General features: G+C 51.8%; 1 protein-coding gene across 6 annotated transcripts in view; it reads right to left on the reverse strand.

Annotated features, from left to right (window-relative positions):
* The window catches only part of TMCO4 (transmembrane and coiled-coil domains 4), a 92,690-nt gene that overhangs the window by 30,256 nt on the left and 36,614 nt on the right, over positions 1 to 25,820 (reverse strand). For 4 of the 6 annotated variants that reach the window (XM_068539054.1, XM_068539053.1, XM_068539055.1 and 1 more), the window contains 6 exons: positions 21,614 to 21,711; positions 21,267 to 21,410; positions 20,370 to 20,489; positions 16,023 to 16,187; positions 15,028 to 15,164; positions 13,467 to 13,551 (listed from right to left, as the gene is read on the reverse strand). In XM_068539054.1, the coding sequence (XP_068395155.1) occupies positions 13,467 to 13,551; positions 15,028 to 15,164; positions 16,023 to 16,187; positions 20,370 to 20,489; positions 21,267 to 21,410; positions 21,614 to 21,711 (749 nt within the window). Of the gene's footprint in view, positions 1 to 3,747; positions 5,039 to 13,466; positions 13,552 to 15,027; positions 15,165 to 16,022; positions 16,188 to 20,369; positions 20,490 to 21,266; positions 21,411 to 21,613; positions 21,712 to 25,820 lie in introns of those variants that run through there. The other 2 variants (XM_068539057.1, XM_068539056.1) reach the window with 2 other exon arrangements.

Raw genomic sequence — 25,820 nt, forward strand, 5'->3', positions numbered from 1 at the left:
TAGTGGTTACTGAATGCCTACTACTTGCCAGCCATTCTGCTAAATGCATTACATATATTATCCCACTTAATCTTTTCAGTCAAGCTCTGAAGAAGGTACTACTAGACCCATTTCACAGGCAAGGAGACTGAGGCACAGTGACTCGGTACATGTGCTCAGCTAGTAAGTGGCGGAGCTGGGATTCAGGTCCAGGCCTGGCTGCAGGGTCCACTCTGCTGTGTTTGGGCTCCCCAACTGGCTCATGCCTCCTGTTCATATCTGTGTTTTTTTGGTCCTGATGTTTTATATTTATCTGTATTTCCTGAGAAGTTCTGCAAATCCAGGAGATGGGCTTTGCATAAATAAAGAAATGGATGTCTGAGTAAATGAGTGAACCAAAGATGGAAGACACAAAGAATAAAGAAGAACATAGTAGAGACCTGAAAGGTCAGATTTCACACAGGGATATCTGTGCTGGGGTGGCAGGGATGGAGGCCCCCAAACTCAGACCCTGTCATTAAAACACAGAGTATAGGGAACATACCACCCACAGGCAGGAAGGTTCTAATCTTCTGTCCTGCAAAACAGGCCTGGCAATTTTCTAAAAGACAACCGTTTTGGTGATATTGGCTAAGCAGGCTCGATGGTCACGGACATCTTAGATACAAGGAAACAAACCCCAACAGTTTCCATTACAGAATGCTGTGAACTGAGATGCTTCAGTAATATGTAAATTAAGGAGACTTGTGATTTCTTCCCCTCCTGGAATCCTCAAAGCCCCAGAGGGATGCTCCTTCACTGTAGAGGGTCTGGATTCTTCAGTTACTATCAATTGGGACTCACGCAAGGGACCTGTTTATGCAAAATTCTGAGCAAGGGGGGAGGCCCAGGAGGGAAGGACACTGAGAATGGTCACTGGAGGAGGGATCTGTCCACTAGAGTGGGATGGTCACCAGGGCTCACCATGGCCAGGAAAAGAACTCCCTTCCTCTCCCTGTGGAGAGAAGCTTTGGCAGATAATCTGTTTCCCCGGAAGCTTGGACAGTGAACCCAGACACCTGCTCCATCTGCTTGAAAGTGACAATTATGGTGGACTGAAATGAATCAGCATTCGGTTCGCCACACTGTCTCTTGTGAACTTGCTTAATGGGACTCAGATCAGCTCTGAGTTCAAAATGGATAAAAACATGTTTCTGAAACGCCTACAGCAGATCTGAGGAGGCACTGAAGAACTCGGGGCTCTGTTGCGGTGCCAGAGGCCTCCCTGGAAATAGCTGAACACGAGCCACCTTAACAGACTCTCTGAGCAGGGCCTGATGTTGCCCACAGCCCACAGGCCACTGACTCTCAGGTTAAATCGATCTGTTCCTAAGTTCCTAACTACCCTGGGCAGAGTCTAAGCTTCCTGTCACTGGAAGCAAGTAAGCAGACACTAGTAGAGACCTCTGATGGATGATGTTAAGGGGATCCTGTATGTGTAGGGGTCTGAACCAGATGATTCCAAATGTCCGTTGGAACCCTGAGTCTAAGACTCCATAATTTCTGACGTCCATGGGATAAAAGGATGAACTGAGGCCCATCGTATTGACTGACCCCAAGGTGATGTTCTTGAAGTGCCTCTGGATCATCAAACTGTGATTACACTGAGTGCTAAGTGCCCTTTACAGTGTCCTAATGCTTTTAAGACTGCAAACCACCTGCTGTGCAACGATCTTAGCCAATTACCAAGCATTCACTGTGAGCCAGGCCCTGTGTTAGGTGCCTTACACGTGCTATTTTGTCTGTCCTTACAGTATCTTGATGGGTGGGTGTCATTAGATCTATTTTTACTATGAGAAAGGCTTGACGAACTTATATAATTTGCACAGGGTCATAGAGCTCATAAATGGTGAAGCTGAGATTTGAACCAGGCCTTTTTGACCCCCGTGGCGTGGAGAACTGTGGCCTTCTGGGTAATTATTAGCAGACTTTTCTATGGCTTTCCTAATGAGGGGTTAACCCACTCCTCATGCCCCGTATACATTTGAGTTAGGAGTAAGAAGTGCGTCTATAGATGGCTTGACAGGTGGTAGGAAAGGCAGGCTAGGGAGACAGGTCTTGGAATAAAGAACCCCAGGGGAGCTTCTGCACAACAGGTCCAGAAGATGCTGATGGTCCTGAGATGGCTGGACAGAGGGCACAGGCTCTGGCCTTGGAGTGAAGGACCTGGGCTCTGTCTGGTCTCACCTGCAGGAGCAGTGAAATTCACAGCCTCTCCTCCTTTTATACCAGCACATCTTTGCCCACCTTCTTCCCAGGCCTCCCACTACTGCCCCCAAGGGAAGAGGGGGTGCTGGTCTGACTGGTCAAGTGCAAGGACACTGATATACTCGTGGGCAGGTCACTGTACATCGGGAAGTCAGGCTGCAGCTCTGCTCCCTCTCCAAGCTGAGTCCCTCGAGGAGGACTGGGACCACATTTTCTCTCTGTGGCCCCGTCTCCATCCCGTTTGGTGGGGACGGTGCCCTCTTTGTCTCCCTCTCTCCTTTGACTCCCTTCCTCCATGCCGCCGGCCAGGACGAGGTAGGTCCCCGGATCAGGAGTGGAGCTTTTGGGGGCTGAGCCTGCGGTGTGACCCAGCACAGCTTCAGCCAAGTTCTTCCCCAGGGGTTTCTGGTGCCAGCCTAGGTGGTGGTCAGTGGTAGGTACCCTGGCCACATTTAGCTAGAGTCTATGTGCTCATCACTCTTGGGAATCCTGTGGGGAGAAGGGAGCTTTTCCAGGGCTAGGATCTGGGCATTTCTGGGTTCCTCTATCATGACAACATCAAACTCCCATCACAAACACCGGTCATCACTGCCTTCAGACCACGTGCTTTCCCGGTCTCCTTTTCCTTGCCTGTAAGATGAAGGTGTTAAACAAAGCCATTTCTGGAGGCTCTTCCAGCTCAGACCTGGGGTCCCTGGAAGCTAAGTGGATTTATCTAGTAGGCATGGGGGTCGACGGCCAACCTGTGGGAGGAGGGTGACGTGGGTCAACCGGTGGCTGAGCCCTGAGGGTTTATGGTGGAGCAGCGAGGACGGGCCCCTGAGAGAGGCCAGAGCAAGCTCCTGAATCCTCGCCTTTACACAGCTGAGACGACCCAGGTTCCATGTGTGAGCAAATGCATTTCAGCAGGTGTGACTGCTAAGGTCAAGGATATCTGCATCACCAAGAGGATGCAGATGCCTTTCAAAGGGGGTTGGCATGGTCTGCAGCCACAGGCCTGTCGGAAAGACCCCATTAGTTTAGATTAAAGCAGCAAATGAGGGAGTTCCCTGGCAGTCCAGCGGTTAGAACTTGGCACTCTCACTGCCAGGGGCCCGGGTTTGATCCCTGGTCGGGGAGCTAGTATCCCGCAAACCCCACGGAGCAGCCAAAAAAAAAAAAAGCAGCAAATGAATCCCACATTTTGCTCCATTCCCTCCCAGGAGCTGCCAGACTGAAGATGTTTCTGTCTTTTAGTGAGCTCAGAGGCAGTGAGAGCCACAGCCCTGGAAAATCCATCTGATAAACTAATGGAGAGCGGGAGAAAGGGACTCTAATTTACTGAGGGCTGGCCACATGCCAAGCACCGTGTGGTCACATCTACCTAACCGCAAGGCCAGCTGTGCCATCAGACTGGCTCAAGTTGGGTCCCGGGCCCTCCATACGTACATTATTGTACCTCTTCTCTGTGACAAATCCCATACCAGGTGCTGGGGATGCAGGGGCGAAGGAAACGGACACAGTCCCCGCCCTAAACCTCTTCATTAGCAAAAGGAATATCCATACCTGCATCTTAGGGTTGTTTGTACATTAAAGGAGAGAAAATATGCAAAGCACTTAGCAGAGTGCCTGGTACATAGTATGTTCAATAAACGGTAGTTATCAAGTCCAGAGCAAGCCCCAAAGGCCTCAGTGTCCCATTTTACTCATCAACCTGAAGCTCAGAGGTGGCGTGATTTGCCTAAGGGCACCTAGACAGTAACCAGCCGGGGCTGGATTTGAACTCAGGTCACAGTCCCTTGCATCCTGAAGACCCAAGGAGAAGTAATCGAATGGGGCCAGCTTACAGATGGAGGAGGGACGGGGGAGCCAGGACGGACGTAATGAATGGGTTCCGGCGTCCAGAGTGCAGCAGGCCCCGCAGGCTTTCATTGGATGAGTGAAAACATGCACAGGCGAGCTGGCTCGTCTCGTGGTGTCTTGCCAGCTGCATGGACAGGGCCACCAGCCAGAGACAACATGTAATGTCACATATCAATTCCCTTCACATCTTTTGGGAATGAAGGGGAGAATCGATGCATAAATAGCTGAAGCAGAACTGATTTCTCGGTTCATGTGGCCATCTCCTGGCTCAGCTACCATGAGTCAGTCTGAATTGAGCTCTTTCCAACTACTCAGTTTTTGAGAACTTTGAAAGTACATACATAGAAAGATGAACAATCCACTGATCTGGGGCCCAGAGTCTCTTGGTGAGTACTTGGATTGTGGCTGTTCTTGGCATCAGGCACTGCCCACCACTCTTGCCACCTGCTGGGGCCAGAAATACTCTTGGTCAGAGGATCAGTCACTCCCAAAGCAAATTCATCCTGTCGGCTGGCAGATGGACCATTGTCGGAAGTGGACTGTTCATCTCTGGGAATTCTGGCTGTGTTCATTTCCTGCCCAAAAGCATCACGTTTGGCAGGTGCACATTTTGTCTTGGTTCTGGGTGGGCAGGAGTCCTATACGGGCCGTGAACATGATGGCTAATTATGCCTGCCGGGGAAGTTGGAGAGTGGAGCGGCCCCGGGTCACTAGGAGGCTTGGGCGACACGCCGATCAGCTGGCCGGGGTCTCGGAGTCGGTGGGGTCCACTGTGATGAGGCAGCTTGAGCCCTTCACCACCCAAAGGCCTCAGCACCATTCTCTGCAGGCAGCACTCACGGCAAACTTCATGGGTGTCACATCCCTCGTTAATGAATCAACTACTGACATGGGTTCCTTGTATGTGCCAAGCCTAGGCCAGGAGCTGGTGATACAGAGGTGAGCACAACAGACAGTGCCTGACCCAGAGCTGTGAGTGAGTGTGGAGACAGACAGCTGAGTAAGGGTGAGGGAGGGCGCAGGGAGGTGGCTGGACAAAGAAGAGTGACCCAGATTTAGGGGCCGGGCGCTGGGCGCAAATCCCAGCTCTGCCACCTTCCAGCTCTGCCACCTCCCAGCTCTGACTCTGGGCAAATCCCTTTGACTCTCTGAGTCTCAGTGTCCTTGTCCGCTCTCTGTAAAATGTGATGAATCAAATGCCTGCCCCATGAGGGTGTTGCCAGGATCAGAGTTAATAAAACTGTCATCGTCAGGCAACAGCACAGACATCCCATCTGTGGCGACCGACACCAAAACCAAAACCAAACCCACACTTGACCCTCTGAGATAAAGCAAGAATAACAGGGGCACCCTGTCCAGTGTGAGTTCCCAAATGAAGGAGCATTTCGCATAAGTTGCTGACTCCCTAATGAGAATCCTGTCCCCAGTGTTTGGAACGCTGATGTCTGAAGATTCTGGGTGTCCCTGTGGCTTCATGAGAAAGAATAACATTAGGAGAAATGGCTGCTTTTCCATCAAGAACAAACTGATGAAAACTCGGCAAGCCTGGTGATTGTGTGTGTTTTCCTTTAAGAACCTGCTGTGTGCGTGTGTGCTTGTGTGTGTGTAATTTGGCAAACCAGACCTTCCAAAGTCTAATTAGTTTACACCTTTTTGCAAGAAACTACTTTTCTTTCCTCAATGCTCCCGAGTCTGAGTCTTCCTTCCACATGGAGTATGGAGGAGGGAACTTGCAAGCCACATCTTGAAGGATGTGTCTGAACTGGCTCCATGCCTGGGGTCAGGGGAGGGGAGAGCATTCTGGATAGCGAGAACAAGTGTAAAGGCACGAGAACATGTGTAAAGGCAAGGGATGCCTGGACCTTAGCAGACAGGAGTCAACCTGAACCCCCTTTTTTCATTCTTGGGGAGAGAAGAGCTCTGGGTGTGGCTGAAGGAAGGGCAGTTGATGGAAATCTCAGGACCTGCAACCAAAAAATCCTAATGGACCCACTTGGGCACATTGCTTTGCTTCACACTGAGCCTTAGCTGTAAAATGGAGATAATTATCCTGACCTTGGGTTACTGTAAGAATTAGAGAACATGTCATGAAAAAGGCATGGCTCAGCCATTGTGGACTCAAATTCCAGTTTCATCATTATTAATCCTGTAAGCATGAGCTAATTACTTCCCCTCTGTAAGCCTCAGTTTCCTCATCTGTAAAATGGGGCTAATTAAAACTTCATAGGCTTATTGGGAGGATTAAATAAAATAAGGCATGCAAAGTGTTTAGCTGTGCCTGGTACATAGTAAGTGCCCAATAATTGTTAGCTGTTGAGATGACGATGATGATGATTAGAATGAATCAATCACGGAAGCAGGTAGGCGGGGTCTCAGTAAACCCCCGTTGAACCTGGGTCTGTCTATTTCTGCATGGAGAAGATTCCTCAGCCACACAAAGCATTCAAATACTCATCCAGAAGGCAAGGGATTCCCGCTGGGAGTCAGTCCTTCCCACCACCCACGTCTGAGTATGTGGCAAGACTGTTCTGAGAGTCCGATTAACTGATGGAGGAAGCTTGGCAGATGCGTCCAGCCCCCGAGGTGCCCCTGCAAACCCAAACCACCTACCTGGGCTGTGGGAGGAGCACAGCAGGCCTGGAAGCCTTGCTGAGCATCTGACCGTGTCCTGGGGGGCTGGCTTCTTGTGACTCTTTCTATTTCCTAAGCCAAGTACTTACGGGCTTTAAGTGGTAGAGACAGATGTCTCCACCTAAGGGCAGGAGGTTCACATTAAGGGTGTCAGCCCCAACCAGGCGGCTACCCTAGAACTTGGTATGGAAGGACAGTAAGGCTCCCTTTACTGAGCACCTACTACATGCCAAGTGCTTTTCAGATGACTGACATCCATCACTGCCCACCCCCACAGCCATTCTGCAAGACCCCAACTCATGTCTCAGGGAGGGCAGATTATTTAACGGACTGGACCGTCAGCTCCATGAGGACGGGGGCTGCACTGGCTAGTTTGTTGTCATCTCCCCAAAGCACAGCATGTTGCCAGGCACACAGTAGGTGCTTCATGAATATGAGTTAATGGAGTGAATTTGATCGTGACTAGTTCTCCGTTGGAAAGGTCTGATCTGAGATACTGCTTTGAGTGAAAACATCCAGCCAGAAGGGCTCAAAATAACAATATGAATAGGAGCTCTGGAGTCAGAGAAAGGTATCAAAATCTTAGTTCTAGGGCAAGCTACTCCACCTTTCTCTAAATCTCATTGTTCTCATCTGAAAAACGGGGCAGGATTACTTATCTTATGGGGTTGTTGTGAGGGCTGGCAAGAATGTACATAAATCCGTGAGCAAGAACCAGGCAGAGAGCTGGGCCTTCGTAAGTGGCAGCCGTTGCTACTACTATTGCTATGACAGGCGTTCCCATTTGTGGGCAGCTCTACCTTTTCAAGGCATTTTCACCAGGTCATCTCCCTTGATTCTCTGGGCCCTGGGCATGGTCTGGAGCCAATCAATCACCATCAACACAGCTCAGAGCTTTGTCCACCTGGAGCCTGCTCCCAGCCAGACTGGACCCAGCTCTGGTCCTCTGGTGGGTAACGTGCTGGGGAATCTTTGCTGCTTCTGTCTGTGTGGGGGCCCCTTGGCCGAGCTCCTGGGCTCCTGGGTACCATCAATCGTTGGGGCTCTCACCCAAGCATCCTCTGCCACACTCTGGCTTTCCACCAAGGTGTACGTCTATCCTGCAAGCTGTGAGGCAAGGTGGAGGAAGAGAGAAAAGTCCCTATTTTGTAGATAAAGAACCTGAGGCTTCAGCTGAGAATTAATTACAGAGGCCAGAATCCAAGTAAGGTGTTCTGGCTGGAGCACATGGTGGGAATACATTCACTGGCCCTTCCTGGATGTTAGAAATGTCCACGTGCCTTGCTCTGGCCCATGAAACATGAGTGAAAGTGACGTGTTACTTCCAGGTGAAAGTGTTTTAAGAGCCAGTGTGTAACTCACCACAATCTCTGTCTCCTACTGAAGGAGGCTCCATTGGCCTGGATCTCTGAGTGGCTACAAAGATCAGAACCCCCTGCCCACCCACAGTGGACAGATGGCACAAGTGAGAAATGAACCTTTGCTGTGTTACACTGCTAAGATTTGGGGGATGTTTGTTACTGCAGCATAACCTCACCTATCCTGACTGATACAATGTGAATGTTTATAACGTTAGACAATTCACTTATAGAGCACTCTCTGTTGGCTTTATCCCAGGTACAGGAGGCACAGAGGTTGGTCAGACACAACCCCTGCCCTCAAGGGGCTTGTAGTCTAGACACCCATTCGTAAGGAAGCTGCCCACACTGAACTTGAGGAAGGGGCAGGCCCAGGTGAGGGACACCTTGTGAATGGTTGCATATCCCCTAAGCAGTAACCCCCTGCTGTTTGCAACATGGCCCAAAAAGGAAATGAAGCTGTGAGATAGTTAATGCTACAGGCAGCTTTTCTTGGGGGAGGGGAAAAAAGGATGGGCTGCAGCTAGGAGGGGGCAGGGGGTGGGGGGAGGCTAGCTGAAGGATTCTGTACTCTGGGTGACTCTAGGATTTATTGCTACATTTCATTACTTGGTCTCAAGGGAATCCAGAAAACAATTAGTGGATTCAACTGCATTAGAGTAATTCCTCTTTTACAGTCCCCTAACTCAGATAATGACAGCTTTCCTGCAATTAGGAGAGGGTCTCCTTCCTGTGCAGATTAATTGGGTGTTAAACAAGCAGGACTGCCTGAAACCAGACAGCTGAGCTGGAATGAATTCGATGTGAAACAGCAGCTCCGGGCAAAGGGTGAATAATTCATTCACAACCACAGCCAGCTGGAGACTTGAAGGTGCCCCATCAGTAACACAAGGCCAGGACTTGGGAGGGGGTTGTCTAGGAAGAGGGGGGAAGGCGGGGGTAGCAACAGAAAGGAACAGGAACTGTGGGCCCCCACTCTGGTGGGAGGTTGATTTTCCCTCAACAAGGTCCAGGGTCAAGGTCACCTATGTGTGTGTGGTGCTCTAACCCTATGTGCCAGCTCCCCGCCCTTTTTTTTTTTCTGGCCCTGCCGTGCATGGCTTGTGGGATCTTAGTTCTCAACCAGGGATCAAACCCAGGTGCTCGGCAGTGAAAGCGTGGAGTCTTAACCACTGGACTGCCAGGGAATTCCAAGCCAGCTCCCTTTTATAAAGCTTAAGACAGATTTTAGCATAATATAAATGCTCAATAAGAATTACCAGGCTCTTATATGCCAGCATTTATACGCACTATTGCACTTAATCCTTACAACCTTGATGGCAATACTATTATAATTCCCTGTGTTTCACACGAGTCACCTGGAGTTCAGAGCGGGTAGGTGACCCTAGCAGTGCGTGTGGGATTCGAACCAGATTCCCTGGCTCCACAGCCCACATATTTGCAGCACCTGACCTGGGATCTTCTTGGTGGGGAAGAGCTGTGTGGCCCCGTCACCTAATGACGCAAAGGCCTGCATCTGTGCCATCCTTCCAGCTGTGTCTGGCCCCCGTCTGTTGATGGGTGGGGACCGGGTGGTAAGTGGTAAAGCCCTGGAGGCCAGAGGCTCGCTGGATGGCTGGCAAGAGGACACGGGGGATGACGGAGAAAGAGAACACAGGAAGATGAGGGCCACACTCAACACGCAGGAATGTGAGCGTATTTTTATGAGTGTGTGTATGTCCATGTTTTTATTCATTTTACTTCGTGGTCTGGGTAGCCTTGGGCCCAGGCCCCCCAGGGGGCCGTCAGGGAAGCCACGCACAAGTGCCCAGCTCTCCGGGTTCAGGACCCCTCGGTTCCCCTCTGCAGGTGGGTGTGTTTTGTTTCCAACTTCCCATTTCTATAAGCCACCAGGAGTTACCTTACATAATCTCTGGAAAGGAAGAGGGAAACTGGGGAAATAAACGGCTCTGAGGCCTGGCATCAGGGGCTCACCGTTCACCTGGAGGAGCTGAGAAGGCCGGCAGGGCAGACAGGGTTAAACAGTGTGCCTGTGCCCCATGGCACGGGGAGCCTTCTTCTGCCCCAGAGAGAAAGTGGGGCCCCAGCTCCCCCCACGTGAGAGCAGCCGCTGTTTACATTTGGAATAAGCCTCAGCCAACCAAGGGGCAGACTCCTTCCTGGAGTGTTCTTGACCAAGGTCAAGGCAAAGGGTTACCAGGGTCCTTTACTACCTGCCATCCAGACACAGGGTGGGATGGGATGTTATTAAGTAGGGGAAACTATCAGGCTGATCAAGACTAAAGACTCTTGTTCAGAGTCTTCTGGCCGTGAGTTCCTCCTTCGGAAGGTGACCGGATGGGGAGAAAACCAGCTGCATTTTTGGCCGCTGGGCTTCTATTCAGATTCCTACCCAATTCTTGTTATTTGGGAAGCTTCCCATCCATTCAGCAGAGGCCCTTGGGGTCGGCTGAGTTGCTGCCGTGTGTGTGTGTGTGTGTGTGTGTGTGTGTGTGTGTGTGTGCATGTGTGTGTGTGTGCGTGAGCAAGCGAGAGAGAGAGAGAGAGAGAGAGAGAGAGAGAGAGAGAGAGAGAGAGAGAGAATGTGTGCACGGGGGGAGGGGTGTCAACCACAAGCTGCCCAGCACTGACCACCCCCTGCCCCCAGCGCCTCCCTCTGCAGGACTTGCTCAGCTGTTCATTCGTCCCACAATTCAGAGGCCGAGCGTCTAACCAGTCGGTTCCAACACCTTAACCCGGCATTCGAGACCTGTGCCAGGTCTCTGTCCTAACCATTTCCCACATTCCACCTTGGTCCCCTCTCACAGGCTGCAGAAAAACTATACTCAACGTTTTCAGACACTCTGAGAGCACTTCCTCTTCCCTGCTGGCCGGACCCTCTGGAATTCCCCTCCCTCTAGGTCCTCTGGAGGAGCCCCACCCATGTTCAAGGTGTGGGTCCTCTGCAAAGTATAGCACAGCTGTTAGGAGTGAGGGCCCTGGAGCCAGACACCCTGGGGTCGAATCCCGGCTCTGGCTCTTAGGATCCGCCTGGCTTTCCCTCGCAGCCTCATTCAGTTTCTCATCCTTGAAGCAGGGAGAATAACAACCTCCCAGGGGGTTGCCGGGAGACCAAGATCCTGCATAGTGCATGGCCCGGCACATGGGGAGTCTGCACCAGGCTCTTGCGTATGTCAGCCCAAAGTCAAGTCCACCCACCTTCCTGAGCTCTCAGAATGCGCCGTGTGCCAGGGAGATGGTGGGGCACACGCAGATCCCGCCTACCTGGAATTCACCATCTAATGTGTGCGCCAGAAAGTAGACACAAAATGACAAGCGCCTCTATCTACACGACACTCACCATAGTTCCCTGTGCACAGTAGGTCCTCAGATTAGAGGAAGAAGTGTTTACTGAGTGAACCCAAATTGCGGCAGGTACTTTCACATTCATCGTCTCATTTTAATCTCTTGAAGAGCCTTCGAGGTAAGTGTACTAAGCCCCTCGTTCAGATGAGGAAGCTGAGGCTCAGAGAGGTTAAGTGACTTGCCCAAGGTGCCACAGCTCGTCAGTGTTGAAGCTGGGACCCAGATCCAGGTCGGCCTGATACCAAAGCCCCAGTTCTCAGCGGTGGGCTATGAAGGGCCAGGGGAGGGGGCAGTGGCCAGGAAAGAGGCGGGAAGGAAGCCGCTTTGAGAACCACCCCGCCGAAGGCTGAGGGCAGGAACATCTCCCTCCATCAGTTTCCAACCTCACTTGCTGGAGGCAGCTGATGGGCGACCTCAGTTCCAATGGCCGTGTCCAAATGATCAACGGTAATTAATTCAATTCGTTCAGGAGGGGAACTGGAGACTTGGCTTGTATTCATGATCTGAAGTTAACATGTAATTTATGCTAACTGGAGCCAAAGACATGCCTTTCTCCTCTAGACCACATCATCCAGGTAATGAGCAGCCTGGCAGATGGGTCTGCTGCATGGATTGGGGGAAGGATGACCAAGGAAAGGAGCAAAACGATGACAGTACAGAGGATGACAACCTTCCAGGGGCCTCCCTGGGGGCAACAGCTTTAGAGAGCAGGGGGCGAGTGCAGTCACCCCCAACACCAGCAGAGATACTTCAGCCTAAAAGCCGCTGGAGGATGTGTTGACCAGGACCCAGCACTGGGCCGGCTGCCTGACCTCCATGCTCTCTGGCCTTTGACACTGCCCAGAGGTGACATGAACCCCCTGTTGCAAATGGAGAGACTGACGTCCAGGGAGGCTGAGTCCTTACCCAACCCAGGCTCCCCAGCTGAGCAGAGGTAGGACTCAGACCCAGGTCTCAGCTGCCTGCAAAGCCCATGCCCTCCTTTATCCCCTGAGTCAGAGTCTGGATCACCGTTTGGCAAACATTTGCTCCCCTCCTTCTCCGCTGTGGACAGAAGGAGGAGTATAAGGGGCAGCGGGGACTGCCCCACCCCACTGACCTAGGGCTTGGCTGTCACTTGCTTTGACCAACAAAATGTGCGTTAGATTAAAGACTGCCGAAAATTCTTTGCTACTCGCCCCCATCCAGAGAGGGAATTCTCTCTGCTGCTGCTGTGCTACACCAGGAGAGAGGTTAGCCCGGGTCCCACGCATGGTGGACCACCCCAAGTGCCCTGAGCTCTGCACCTCACCCCCTAACCCCTTGCTATGGCAGCCCCTGGTGACAGATCTGCCCCAAACCGGCATTCAGTCCTGGAGGCCTCACTGACCCGAGACCAGGGTAGGGGCCCTCAAGCTTTCCGCTGCATCAACACTGAAAGTATGCGTTTGGATGGCATGAAACACTCCCAAAGGTGTCTGTAGTGGGTTGAATGGTGGCCCCCTCAAAAGACGTGTCCACTCAGAACCTGTGAGTGAGACCTTACTTGGAAAAGGTGTCTTTGCAGATGTAATTAAATCACACAAATGTAATTAGTGAGGGATCCTGAGATGAGGTCATCCTGGACTTGAGCGGGCCCTAAACCCACTGACACTGTCCTTAGGCGAGAAGAGACGACACAAAGGAGAAGGTGATGTGAAGATGAGGCAGGATGGAATGTCGCGTCTGCAAGCCTAAGACTGTCGGCCACCACCAGAAGCTGGAAGAGGCGAGGCTCTCCGCTAGAGCCTTCAGAGGGAACGCGGCCCTGCCAACACCCCGATTTCGGACTCTTCCACTCCCCTCCCACTCAAGAACCCGCATCAGAACGCAAAGGCCATTATTACAAGACTGTCTCACACCCACTCTAATTTACGTACGGAAGAAATAAACAGTTTTCCAAATGACTATTTTTTCTTTTTCAACCTGTTTAAACTCTAAGATCTGGGAACACAGTCACAAGACTCGCGACCTCTAGCGCAGAACCTCTGGCCTGGGGGATGGACTCCGGAAGTGTTTTCACCTGTGACAATGGGCCAGCCTTACCTTTCTCCTGAGCCATCTCTTGCAGACAGAAGTAGATGACTCTGGCTCCCAGGCTGAAGCCAATCAAGGTGACAGGCCGCCGGCCCTGGGGGAGAAAGGACACAGGTGTTGGGGGCATGGTGCACAGCCAGTTCTAGAAAACATCAGCCCCGATGACGGTGGCCCTTGCACACTTCTCAGCACCTGCCTCCCGCTTAATGAATCACGCCCGTGCTATTCCCGGCCCCAGGCTCTGATGTCTCCATCAGGAGAGTCTGGGCCCTCATTTACGCAGGAGGGCACCTGCTCAGGAACTGGCTTCTTCCCAGGTTGACAGGCAGCATCTGGCTGGGTTAATTCCCTGGTTTTATCTCAAACCATTACCCAGTGGCCGTCGCTCCTTCCCCATCTACCTGTGGCAAATGACCGCAGTGAAGCGGGGTCCTTCTGGAGCCGAGAGAGGAGGCGGGAGGTACCCCGGGTGTGACGGGGAAAAAAGCAAAGAGTCACATGGCGGGGGGGACACAACTGTTCTGTTCCTACATAGGAAGGGGGGACATGAAATATTGGCCTTATGCTATAAGAGGAGGTTGTAAGTTAGATGCGAAGAGGAATTTTCTGACTCAAGAACTTGTAGGAAAGGCAACTTGAAAAAGAAAGTCATGAGAGGTATTTGGGTACAACTTCTACATGGAGGGAGAGGGCAGGAGCAGATGAGTTCCAAAGGTCCAGCTGGTCTCAGTACTCCATTCCTTTCCTTTGCTTTTGGGCCGGTATATGTACCCACCCTCCCCCCTCCCTCCCCCCCCACCTCCATTTACTGCCATGGAAGACCCTCCGTTAAACAGTGTTCCAATTCTGCAGGAACTCTGTGGCAGAGGCTACCAGTCACCACCCTACACCCACTCTCCCTCTGTCCTTGGTAACAGAACTCCTGAGTTTTTCTGGGCCCACAGCCACCCAGCCAAAAATGAAGTTTCTCCAACTGCCCTGTAGCCAGGGATAGCCGCAGGGCTGAGTCCTGGCCAAGGGATGTGAAAGGCCCTTCACTTCTACTTTCCTGCCTCGGACTGTCTGGAATGTGGATGGAACCCTAACCATTTTACGTGGTATTTGGGCCACTGGAGATCTGCTCAGAGGGTAGCTCTATACTTCTGGAAAGGAAGAGCTGGCCTGGTCCACACCTGCAGAGGCCTGTTAGTCAGTTCTCACCTGATTGCTTGCTAGAGATGCACAGTCTGTAATTCTTACTGGTCCATCCTAGGACACTTTTTATTTTTTTGGCCACGCTGTGCTGCTTGCGGGACCTTAGTTCCCTGACCAGGGATCGAACCCGTGCCCCCTGCAGTGGAAGCATGAAGTCTTAACCACTGGACCGCCAGGGAAGTCCCCCTAGGGTGCTTTTATGACTTGAACTGGTGGAGCAATGACGACCACCCCCCACCCCCCCAAAGCCACTGGGCTACCCCCACGTGGGCTTGTCTTAGGTATGATGTCTGTGCACAAGTCAGCCCCCATGCTTCCCTGCTTCCTCGCCCCCTGCCCGCTCCTCCCACTCCCCGCCCCAGCTATTCCCAGGTACCTGCTGCCGAGAGAGCAGGATGTGGGCCAGGTGCTTGCCAACCTCTGCTGATCGATGGAGACACACACCCCAGGGGTTGTCGATGACATTGGCAACACTGAGGAGTGAGGCTGGCCAGGTCAGGGCAGCCACAAGGCCTGGGGAGGAGGGATATCGGTGATGAAGGCCGTGGTGGCAGGGGTCGGGGGGGGGCGCTCCTTCTAGGGAAGTGATTGGCTGGCTAATGGATGCCTGAGTCTCTAACTTGGAATCTGTAAGTTTTCCATGTGTGGTCAAACTGCTAAATACTACAGAAGAAAACTGAAGCTCACGCATTTCTGATACATGGCCTAGATCCCTTATGTTTAAGTATCTGCCATGTGTGAGATTCCAGAGATGGCCCCAATTTGTCACTCCACCCTGTATCCTTCCACTTGGCCTCATAACTCTGCAGTGCCCCCTGCTCCTGCCCTGCCCGTCCACTCTAGGCTCAATCATGTGACTTGCTTTGGCCGATGAGATGTTACTGGATGCGAGGCTTGAAATGGACTTGTGCCTCTAGTGCACTTCTATTGTGGGTGTGGGCTAGCCTGCGATCCCAGAACGGGGAGGAGAGACAAATGGAGCAGAGCCAAGTTGCCCTGGTTGCCCCAGGCAAGGCTGGCCTAGATCAGTGGACAGTCAGCTGACCCACAGGTGCATGAGCAGGCCCAGCAAAGATCAGCCAAATGAAGCCTCAACACTTCTGAGCTACTGTGATAAACGGTTGTTATTTTAAGTCACTGGGTTATGGGGTTGTTTGTTATGCAGCAATTGCTAACTGACACACTATGTGATAATGTGATGGGCTGTTTATCTGTCTCCTCCCTATGAAGACCATAAAGTTTGCCTCTCTGTGTTCTTGGAGACCAGCACTGTGCCTGGCTCACTGGGGGCCTCAGGCATGCAAAGGTGCAGAACCAGTGTGGCTTGGGAGTGGTGGGAATGCTGCTGGTGGGGGGAGAGGGGAGGCTTACCAGACAACACTGTGTATTTTAGGGCTTCCTGGGCCACCATGTTGGCAAGACCACTGAGGATGGTCTCCAGGGCGTTGCCAAGCTCCATCAGGTACTTGGCCTCCCAAGCCAGACAGTACTGCTCGCGGCTGTGGGCCAGGGCAGCCCACGGGGCGCTGAAGGTGCCTGGGGAGAGCACAGGTAGGTGGGGTCTCTCCTGGGATAGAGGAGGCCCCCCACCCTTTCCCAGACAGTCGGCGACAGGGGCCCACTCACCCTTGCGGGAAGACAGGAGGCCCACCCCCGCCACTGAACGGCTGCTGATAGCAGAGCAGACGCGCTCCCAGACAGAGCACAGGGCCACGCTCTGAGACAGCAGGCTGGGGTTCGAGACCCAGCTCCTGCATTCATTAGCAGCTGGGCGACGCTGGGCACCCTGGGTCACTATCCCACGCTAAGCCTCACTTTGCTTAGCTGTCAAGTCGGGAGACTAGTATTTATCTCTCTTCATAGAGTAGTTGTAAGAATTAAGTATTCCAACCACCGTGTATGTAAAGTGTTGTTTTCTCTCACTCTGCAGTAATTCTGGCATCGAGGTGCTACGAGCGCACAAGAGGAACACACGGGGCCACGGGCGGCTCGCTCCCTGAACCGGCTGCGTCTCATTCAACAAACACTGCCTGGGAAACAGTCTGCAAATCTGGAGCAGAGGTGTTTGAGCCCAGCTCTGCCATGAGCTTGCTGGCTCACCCGATTTTTCTGAGCCTCAATTTTCGCACTTAGGGACTGGAAATGGGAGGGTGATGAGAGCACCAACCACGTGACCAACGTCAAGCAGGAAAATGCAACCATGACTGTCTGTCTCCCTCTCTCGTTCCCTCCTCGTCCTCCCTCTGCCTTGAGGACGTTGTCACCTCTCCAGCAGGACTCTCAGGCCCCCTGTGACCTGGCCCCTGCCTCCTTCACAGCCTCATCATCCACCAGGTTACCCTCTAGAAACACATGCTTTTGATTTTGTTCGTTCATTCGTTCATTCATTCATTCATACCACAAACCTTAACTGAGTACCTAGACTATGCCAGGCCAGGCACTTGACCCTGAGGATACAGACACCCATCATTGTAGGAAACATTTAGTGAGCAAGTACTAAGTGCTGGGCAGCTCTGCGCTGAGGGCTTTCCCATGGACTCTCTGATTTACCTCAACACAGCCTCTGAAATGGGGCCCCACAATTAGCCCCATTTTATAGCTGAGGAGACTGAGCCATCTAGATAAAGAGCTCTCAGGCTGGGGAGGGAGAGGGCCATGCAAACATCATGTAGTCACTCATTTCTGGGCTGTGGAAGCACCGAGGGGCCCCATGCATTTCTGCCCATGGCCCGAGTGACCTTCCACCCTTACTTGTCTCTGAGATTCCAGCTCACTCGCCTTATCCCCGGGGAAGCTTCCCGGCCCCTTTGACAAGGGGGATCTAATGCACCTTGCACTTTTCCGTCCTGAGTTCTCGTCACAGTCTGCAATTATCCATTTATTTTTGTGTCATCTGTTTAGTGCACGTCTGTCCTGCAGTCTGTCTGCCAAGCACTCGATTCCCAAAGCCTCGTGAAAACAGGATGACTGAATGAACAGTGGAGCCAGCTTCCCAGAGCCTTCGGGTTCTGGCTCAGCCAGACGCCTCGAGCTGCCCGACCCGAATGCCTCGTCCCTACCTGAGGGTGCTCTGCTGACATACAGACCACTGAGGGGCTGCTCCCCGCTCTGCAGAGAGCCTGTCACAGCTCTGCAGCAGCTCAGGGATTAACTGTCTCTAGTTATGGAGGAGGAGACGGCCAGCCCGAGACAGGATGCGGGCACAGATGTGTGTGTGTGTGTGTGTGTGTGTGTGTGTGTGGTGGGCTGTGACGCTGGCCCAGGCTCTGGACCCAGCTCGGCAGCTTTCTGGTTGCAAGACTCACAAGCAAGGCACGCTGCCCTTCTGAGCCTTGGTTTCTACACCTGTTAAAATGGAATGATGGCATCTGACTCACAGGTGTTGTGGGGATCATGTGAGAGGCTGCACGAAAAGCACTATGTAAACTGTAAAGTGCAGTACTGCATTCTATCACCCTGTGGCCAAGAACATGGGCTATGGAGCCAGACAGAAAGGGGGTGAGTCATGCCCCAGTTCCTGACTAGCGAGGCGACCCTGGGCAGCCCTTATCAGCCTCGGTTTCCTCATCTGTAAAATGGGGGTGATAATGATGCCCACCTCCGTGGCTTGAAGTGAGGGACTAAGTGAGCCAATGCATGCAAAATGCCTGGCTTAGTGGTGAGCTGCAAAGCCATAATCATGATTACAAACAATCCTATTTAATAAAAGGGTGGACCCAAGAAAGCTCATTTATTCCCATCACACACAGAAGCAAGCCTGTGATGACACGAGACTTCTTTCCTGGTCGCCAAGGAGGCAGGACGAGGTGACTCATTTCCCTCCTGAACTTCATTCACCTAGCCTGGTTACATTTCTTGTAACCACCGCCTCTGCCTAGGGAGCATATTGCACAATAATTCCCCCCACCCCCACCGCCCCTGCCGCAAATGAACTTGATTTTGCCCTGGGGCCAACCCAGCAAGGGGGTGGGTAAAACCACCATAAGGGTTTTGCTTTCCACACTGGTCAGAACTGCAAATTCCTTCACTTAGACTCTTGCTCCTTCCTTCCTGTCTCAGTCTTTCTGTAGCATGGATGGTATCATGAAACAAATGAAGAGAAACCCGTGAACTCTGGGTCAGGAGACCTGGGCTCGAATCCTGCATGTGCCACTTGTCTGCCATGTGATCCCTCTAGGTTTCCTCTTCGTCCAGATCAGGACAAGAACAGCCCTCACCTCAGAGCGTGGATGTGAGGGTCACTCGAGGTAACGTACATCAAGCTCCTAGTGTGTGGGTGAAATGCCTGACTCACGGTGCTAGGTGCTCAGTCACTGTTCGAGAGTTCCCTGTTTGGGGACTGGCTCTGGTGCGCACATACCAATAAGACTCTGGCGCCCAGTAAGGCCTCTAAACAGAGCCTGGGCATTTTCTCACCTGCTTCCTCCTGTGCTGTTTAGAAGAGCTGTGGCTTCTGCCCTCGGATCCCAGCAATTTGGGAACCCAGGAGGCTCGGAGCTTGTGTATTTGGTCAGGACGCTCCAGACTCCCTGGCCCACCCTGCTCTCTCTCTGATTGACGACCTGCTTGCTGAGCCTCACACTGGGCACTTGCAAAAGTGAGCCAACAGTAAGCAGACCAGGGCCTTATCCCTCAGTGCCACCCTGGTTAGGATCCCCCCAAAACACACACGCTCAAATTAGAGCAGTAAAGGGAGATAACGTTTGTGGAATGTCACTAAAAACCAGGTGCTTTCCACACGTTACCTTGTTTAATTTAATCTTCGTAAGTGCCCTGAAAGGCAAGGATAATTTGTTCTACTTTACAAATGAAGCAGCCAAGGCACAGAGAGGTGAAGTAAATTGCTTGAGGTCACACAGCCAAGATGTACTGATTTCTCACTTATGTGTTGAAACTCCTTTGCTATCTTCCACTTGCTCTGAGGATAAATTCAAATTCCTCGCCACAGCTCACGTGCTCCTGTGTGATCCGGCCTCACCCACACTCCTGTCTTCTAGCTCCTTGCTCAAGCCATCCTGTGCTTCTCTTGCACCGCTAGGCCTTTCTACATGCTGCCCTTTTGCTTGGTATTCACTTCTTTCTCCTTCCTTCTCTGGCTACTTCCCAGCCAGTCCTTAGCCTAAATGTCACTTCCTCCAACAACTTTTCCCTCACTCCCCAGAAGCACTCTGTGCCTCCCCTATTGTGCCATCCATAAAGCTTCCCTGTAATTACTTGCTCAGCGATCTGTCTTCTGCCTTGGACCATATGTTCCATGGGAGCAGAGGTCATGACTGTGCTGCTCACCACTGAATTCCTAGGGCCTGGCTCAGTGTCTGGCACATGCTCTATAAACTCTGTGGAAAGGGTGGATTGGTGGGTGGGTAGGTGGGTGGTTAAATGGGTGGATGGATGGATGGATGGATGGATAGATAGGTGGATGCGTGGGTGAATGGATGGATGGATGGACAGATAATGGATAGATGGGTAGATGGATGGATGGATAGTTGGATGGATGGATGAACAGAGGACGGATGGATGGATGGGAAGACAGATGTGGGATAAAGTCATCTCACCTCTCCAAGTCTCAGTTTCCTCCTCTGAAAAATAGGTCCCCCCTACCCACCTCCTAAAGACATACACAGGCAAGAGCCTAGGCCAGGGTCTGGCCCACAGCAACAGACCCAGCTCAGCCAACATCCACCCCCTTCTGCATCCTTTTCTGCCCCTGGTCCTCACGGTATTTGCCGGATGCCAGCCATCCCGTGATGGCGATGGTGATGTGTAGCTGCCTGCCTTCTGTCAGAGGCAGAAATGTGAACTCTTCAATGGCCCCGACACGCTTCTTCATCTTGTATCCTAAAGACCCAGATACAAAAGTGAGAATGGGGGTCACTGGGGACCCTGGAGAATGTTAAGAGTGGCTCTGTGTACTCACACACTCACAGTGACTGCTAACCGTGTGCCCTGTCCTTTGACAAACGTCTCGTTTTTGAACTCATTAAGGTCGGTGCCATTATCGTCTGGACTAGAGATGAAGGTAACAGGTTTCCAAAGGCTGGCTAGCCCCCAGCTGGCGGAGCTGGGGTTGAAACTCAGAGCCCAAGTTCGGAACCGCTGCTCTGGCCTGATTCAGTGGGAACTACATCTTCTTCCCGCCCACGAACTTCAGGAGTGTCACACACCCCTCTCAGTGAAAGTGGTGTGAGCTGACCAAGGTCCTCAACGTGGGAAGCAACATGCCACTTAACAGGAAACTCTGTGCGTGACTGGGGAGCTACTGACACATATGATTTGGGAAAACTCCCCCACGGCATGCTGGTAAATGAGGGGTAGCCATGTGTTCTCTTACAAGAGGAAGCTCAACCGTCTCTGAGGCGGCCTGCCTGGGAACTTCTTAGATGGTGACAAACAGGTCCAATCAGACCCTTTCCGAGAAGTCTACACCGGGTGCAGTTTCTCAAACTCAGCCTTCTCCCGAGCCATGCCAAGCCATCCACCCAGTTCTCTGTGAAGCTTTGCTATAAGTTCTGGCAGCGCCAGGACTCAGAGTGAGAAAAGCCACGTCCTCCCCCTCCGTCTCCCAGGCAGCCCTCACTGGTGAGAATCTGGGCCACCACTTCTTCGGAACCTTACCTGTCAGGCCAGCTCCAGCTGCACCGAACAGCGAGGTCATGACAGCTATGCCGGCCGCTGAGCCCAGAGCCGCTGCCCCGGCACTGCCAATGATTGTCGCGGCTCCGGCAGCAACGAGAGGGGCAGCCAGACCCCCAGTCACGCCTGCGAGGAAAGCGGCCCGTGGTGGGCAGAGGTGGGAGTGAGGACGGGGCCTGCTGCGTTCTTCCTCCACCGGCCTCCCGCTGCCTCTCCTGGACAGTACTAGTGAACACACCTACTACGTGCATGCGAGGAGGGGTGGGCTCCCAGCCTGGCATCACCCCTCACTCCGCGCTGCCCTGGCCAGTGCCACCATCGCACCTTACCGATCACTGTCCCGCCTCCCAGAGTTGCCAGGCCTATCAGGAGATAGCGCTTCCACTTCCTCCGGTTTTCTTTCTTCTTCCGGGATGCCTCGGCCGTTCTGGGGGGGGAAGAGGTTGCTCTCTAGGACTGGCTGTGTCTGGGATCCCCTGACACCTCCCCGCCTCACCAACCCCCAAACTGGGATCAGTGCTGGGTGCTCTGTCATGCAGAGCGAGGTACCAAGGTTACCTTGGACCCATCGATGGTTTTAAAAAGCTGACAACGTTCTAAAACCCAGCTGGGGAATCCCAGTACGTGGGATGTGCTACTTACCCAACGGATCCATCCTAACAGGGTTGCAATTTGAGTAATGAAAAGACAAAAAAATAATAATAATAATGGCAAAAGAAGCACAAAAATATCTTTACACAGATGGACCCAGAATGAGTACCAGATAGAGTCACAGACATCATCACCTCACTCCTTCCTTCCCCTCCCCCCACTCCGCCATCTGAGCCCACCTCCCTCTGGAAGGAATCTGGAAACCAATTTCCTTCAGATTTATCTTTTCAAAGAGGCGTTAGACAAAGGTCTGTACTGGAGACCTTGGCCTTGGGGCAATAGCTAGAACCCTTCAGACTTGAAATTTGAAAGTGACAAAATGTAGCAAAAGGGAAGCATTTAGAGTAAACTGGGGTCAGGTGAATCCTGAGAATGGCCCAGGAGAGTCACTAAACCCAACTTTCCTGTCCAACATCTGGCCCCCGGTGCTTTGGGGCAAGAAGGAGAAGGATGGGAGACAAGGGTGGGGCAGTGCGGTCACTACCAGTGGGAACTCTGAACTGAACTTGGAGTTTGGACAACAACTCAATGTATAGAGCGATGGCAGATGACGATGACGATAAAAGAAGGGTTAATGTTTATTGAGGACTTCCAACACGCCTGCCACTGTGCTTTGCACTTCGAATGGTTTATCTTATCCTAGAAGCAGTTTTATTATTGTCTGCATATCACAGACGAGGTCACGGATAAGAGTACCCGCCTCCTGAGCGGCAGTGGGGATCAGCAAAAAAAATGTCTGTCAAGCGCAGAGCTTGACAGTTGGCCCTGCGAGTGGGGACCGAAACAGTGGCTGTTGCCATGAAACTCCATCTCCCTGAAACTCAGTTCCCCCTTTTGCAAAAATGGGGACAATAACATCTCCCTCATAAGGCTGTTGGTTTGTAAAGCTTAAATTATTTCCTTCTTCATCCCTTCGATCAACAAACTTTTATGGAGAGTGGACAGCAGGCTGGAACTTTTGTGTGTCGGCGAGCAGAACAATGCAGTACTCAACCGGAACTGTTTCCTTCCCATCTCTTGCCTCCTGAACCATACGTGATAGCGAGAAACAGTTCATCCTCCGGTCAGTGAAAAGAAGTTGGATTTGAGATGGGCTTTCGGAGACCCGCTATGCTTTTTGGTTGTCTGCCCGCTCACCTCAACCAACTTTCCCCTAAGCACCTCCTGGGGGTACAGCACAGCACTTCTCGGTTGCTTCACTATTGAGCAGAAACCAATTCTCCATGATCCCAGGTGCTGGGTTTTCATGATTGAAATTCACGCCCTCAGATGTGCGGGAAGAGGCCGAACCACATGCATTTAGCAAAGCGGAAGGCAGGATGGCGATGAAGGGCATGGGTTCTGGTGTCAGGTTTCAAATCCTGTAAACTAGGCTTGAATCCCCCCTCTGCTGTGGTGGTGCATGACAATCCTCCAGGTGTTCAGTTATCCCTCCTGAACTGGTCCTCCCTACGGAACAATTACACATCTCTGCCCTGTTGAGCTGACTGGTTCCATGACCCGCTTTAACCAGTAGCTGGAAGGGATATGAGTCACTTCTGGCAAAATCTTTATGAGTCAGTGCAGCGCCTGGTAAGTCTCCTTTTGCTCTGTCTCGAGACCAGCAACACTCCCAATAGAGGTCACCCTGTCAACTGGGACCCAGAACCAAGAAAGTGTGGACTAAAGCCACAGCCAACTTGCAAGAAATGCACTTTTGTTGCTGTAAGCCATCGAGATGTGGAGGTCATTTGTTACCGCAGCAAAACCTAGCCTATCCTGCTGGACAGAGCCACTTACTAACCTTGGGACTATGTACAAATTACTTGTCCTGAGTTTCCTCATCCATGAAGTGGGAATAATAATAGCGCTGAATTCCCAGGGGTATTAGGAGGGCTAAACCTACGGTGACTGGCATACTGTAATCGTTCAATATGTTTATTGCTACCATCGTTCCTTCCGTGGTTATGATAATTTCCTCCATAACACAGGCTGGAGATATACTTTGGCCCTTAATTGCTAGTACCAATCGGGGCAAACAGGAAGGGTGGACATTAGTTGCTTTCGGCAGAGTTCAAGGCCTGAGGAGAAATTCCAGCTGCTGAGGGCGTACAAGAGGAACACACAGGGGCTACGAGCAGCTTGCTCTGTGAACCAGCAGCATCTTGTTCAACAAACACTGCCTGGGAAATAGTCTGCAAATCTGGGGTGAGGTCTTTGAGCCCAGCTCTGCCATGATCTCGCTGGCTCCCCTGATTTTTCTGAGCCTCAATTTTCTCACTTAGGGACTGGAAATGGGAGGGTGATGAGAGCACCACCATGTGACCAACGTCAAGCAGGAAAGTACAATCACAACTGTCTGCCCCCCTTTCTCCCTCCCTTGTGGTCCTCCCTCTGCCTTGAGGATAGAGTCACCTCTCCAGCAGGACACTCAGGCCCCCCCGTGACCTGGTCCCTGCCTTCTTCACAGCCTCGTCGTTCATCAATTCCTAACTTACACTCTACCCTCCAGAAACACTGAACTGCCTGCAGGCACACTGCCCACGCCTCAGTCCTGTGTTCCTGCTGGCCCTCGGCGGCCAAGGACCTTCTCACCTTCCTTTGTCTGGCTAAACATTACTCATCGTTCCAGAGTCACCTCCTCGCCTGCCTGAGCCTCAGGGTTGCCTACATGCTCCGACTCCAGGCCTCCCTAACCCTCTGTACTGTATTAGCCTGGAATTCTAGACCATTGATTTTCAAAGGGTGGGCTTTGGATCAACTGCATCAGAATCCCCAGGGGGTAGCTGTTAAAAGCACTACTTCCTGCGTGAGGAAACCACCTGTAACAAGCTCTCCAGTTATCTCAAGTTTGAGAATCGCAGGGCTGAACCTTCGGGACACAGATAAAGCCTTTCCTGCGTTCCACCCTCAGCAGCTGGCCCTGGGATTGGCACCTGGATGGGGCTCAGAAGACGTTTTTTGAAAAGAACCTACTCATTCCAGCAAGAATTGGACGTGAACATCTTGCTGGAGGGATCTATTCTCCCACTCACTGTCCGTTTCTATGAAAACCAGAGGGCACATACATTTTGGCTAAATAAAATATTTAGCCAGAGTGTAGGCCAATCACCATCAAGAATGAAATTTCTGGGATAGTAGAACAAATCTAGGATGTTACAACATTTTCGTGATTAGTACAGATTTATTATTAAGAACATAGTCAAATTCTTGAGTGGGTGCCCTTGACATTTCTTAGCACTGTCTGCTTCTAGATTGTTCCTGCAGTGACACCTGCACATCTGGGATACTAGACAGTCATCACTTTTAGCTGAGTTTATGGAGGGGGAAACTCATAGCCTAAAGGGAATAAAATAACTAAAGAGTAAATATTGTTCTTGAAGCTGTTTTATTTAAATGTATAAATGCTAGTATATCAGATCAATTTTATAAAGATTGGATTGATGATATACTCTAATCTCTAGTATTCTGCTTTGTATTATTATTATTATTAAAAAATTTTTTTTTTGGCTGTGTTGGGTCTTCGTTGCTGCACGCGGGCTTCCTCTAGTTGCGGCGGGCGGGGGCTACTCTTTGTTGTGGTGTGCGGGCTTCTCATTGAGGTGGCGTCTCTTGTTGCGGAGCACGTGCTCTAGGCGCGCGGGCTTCAGTAGCTGTGGCACGTGGGCTCAGTAGTTGTGGCGCACGGTACTTAGTTGATCTGCAGCATGTGGGATCTTCCTGGACCAGGGCTGCGAACCCGTGTCCCCTGCATTGGCAGGTGGATTCTTAACCACTGCGCCACCAGGGAAGTCCCTGCTTTGTATTATTATTTGAATGTTTATAAACCCTTGCTGAATCAAAAAGAATATAATATTTTCCCTAAAAGTTATTTAGCTAAGGCACTCTCTCTTAATGTACACCTTA

The sequence above is a fragment of the Eschrichtius robustus genome, chromosome 3 (genome assembly GCF_028021215.1).
Source record: "Eschrichtius robustus isolate mEscRob2 chromosome 3, mEscRob2.pri, whole genome shotgun sequence".
NCBI lineage: Eukaryota > Metazoa > Chordata > Mammalia > Artiodactyla > Eschrichtiidae > Eschrichtius > Eschrichtius robustus.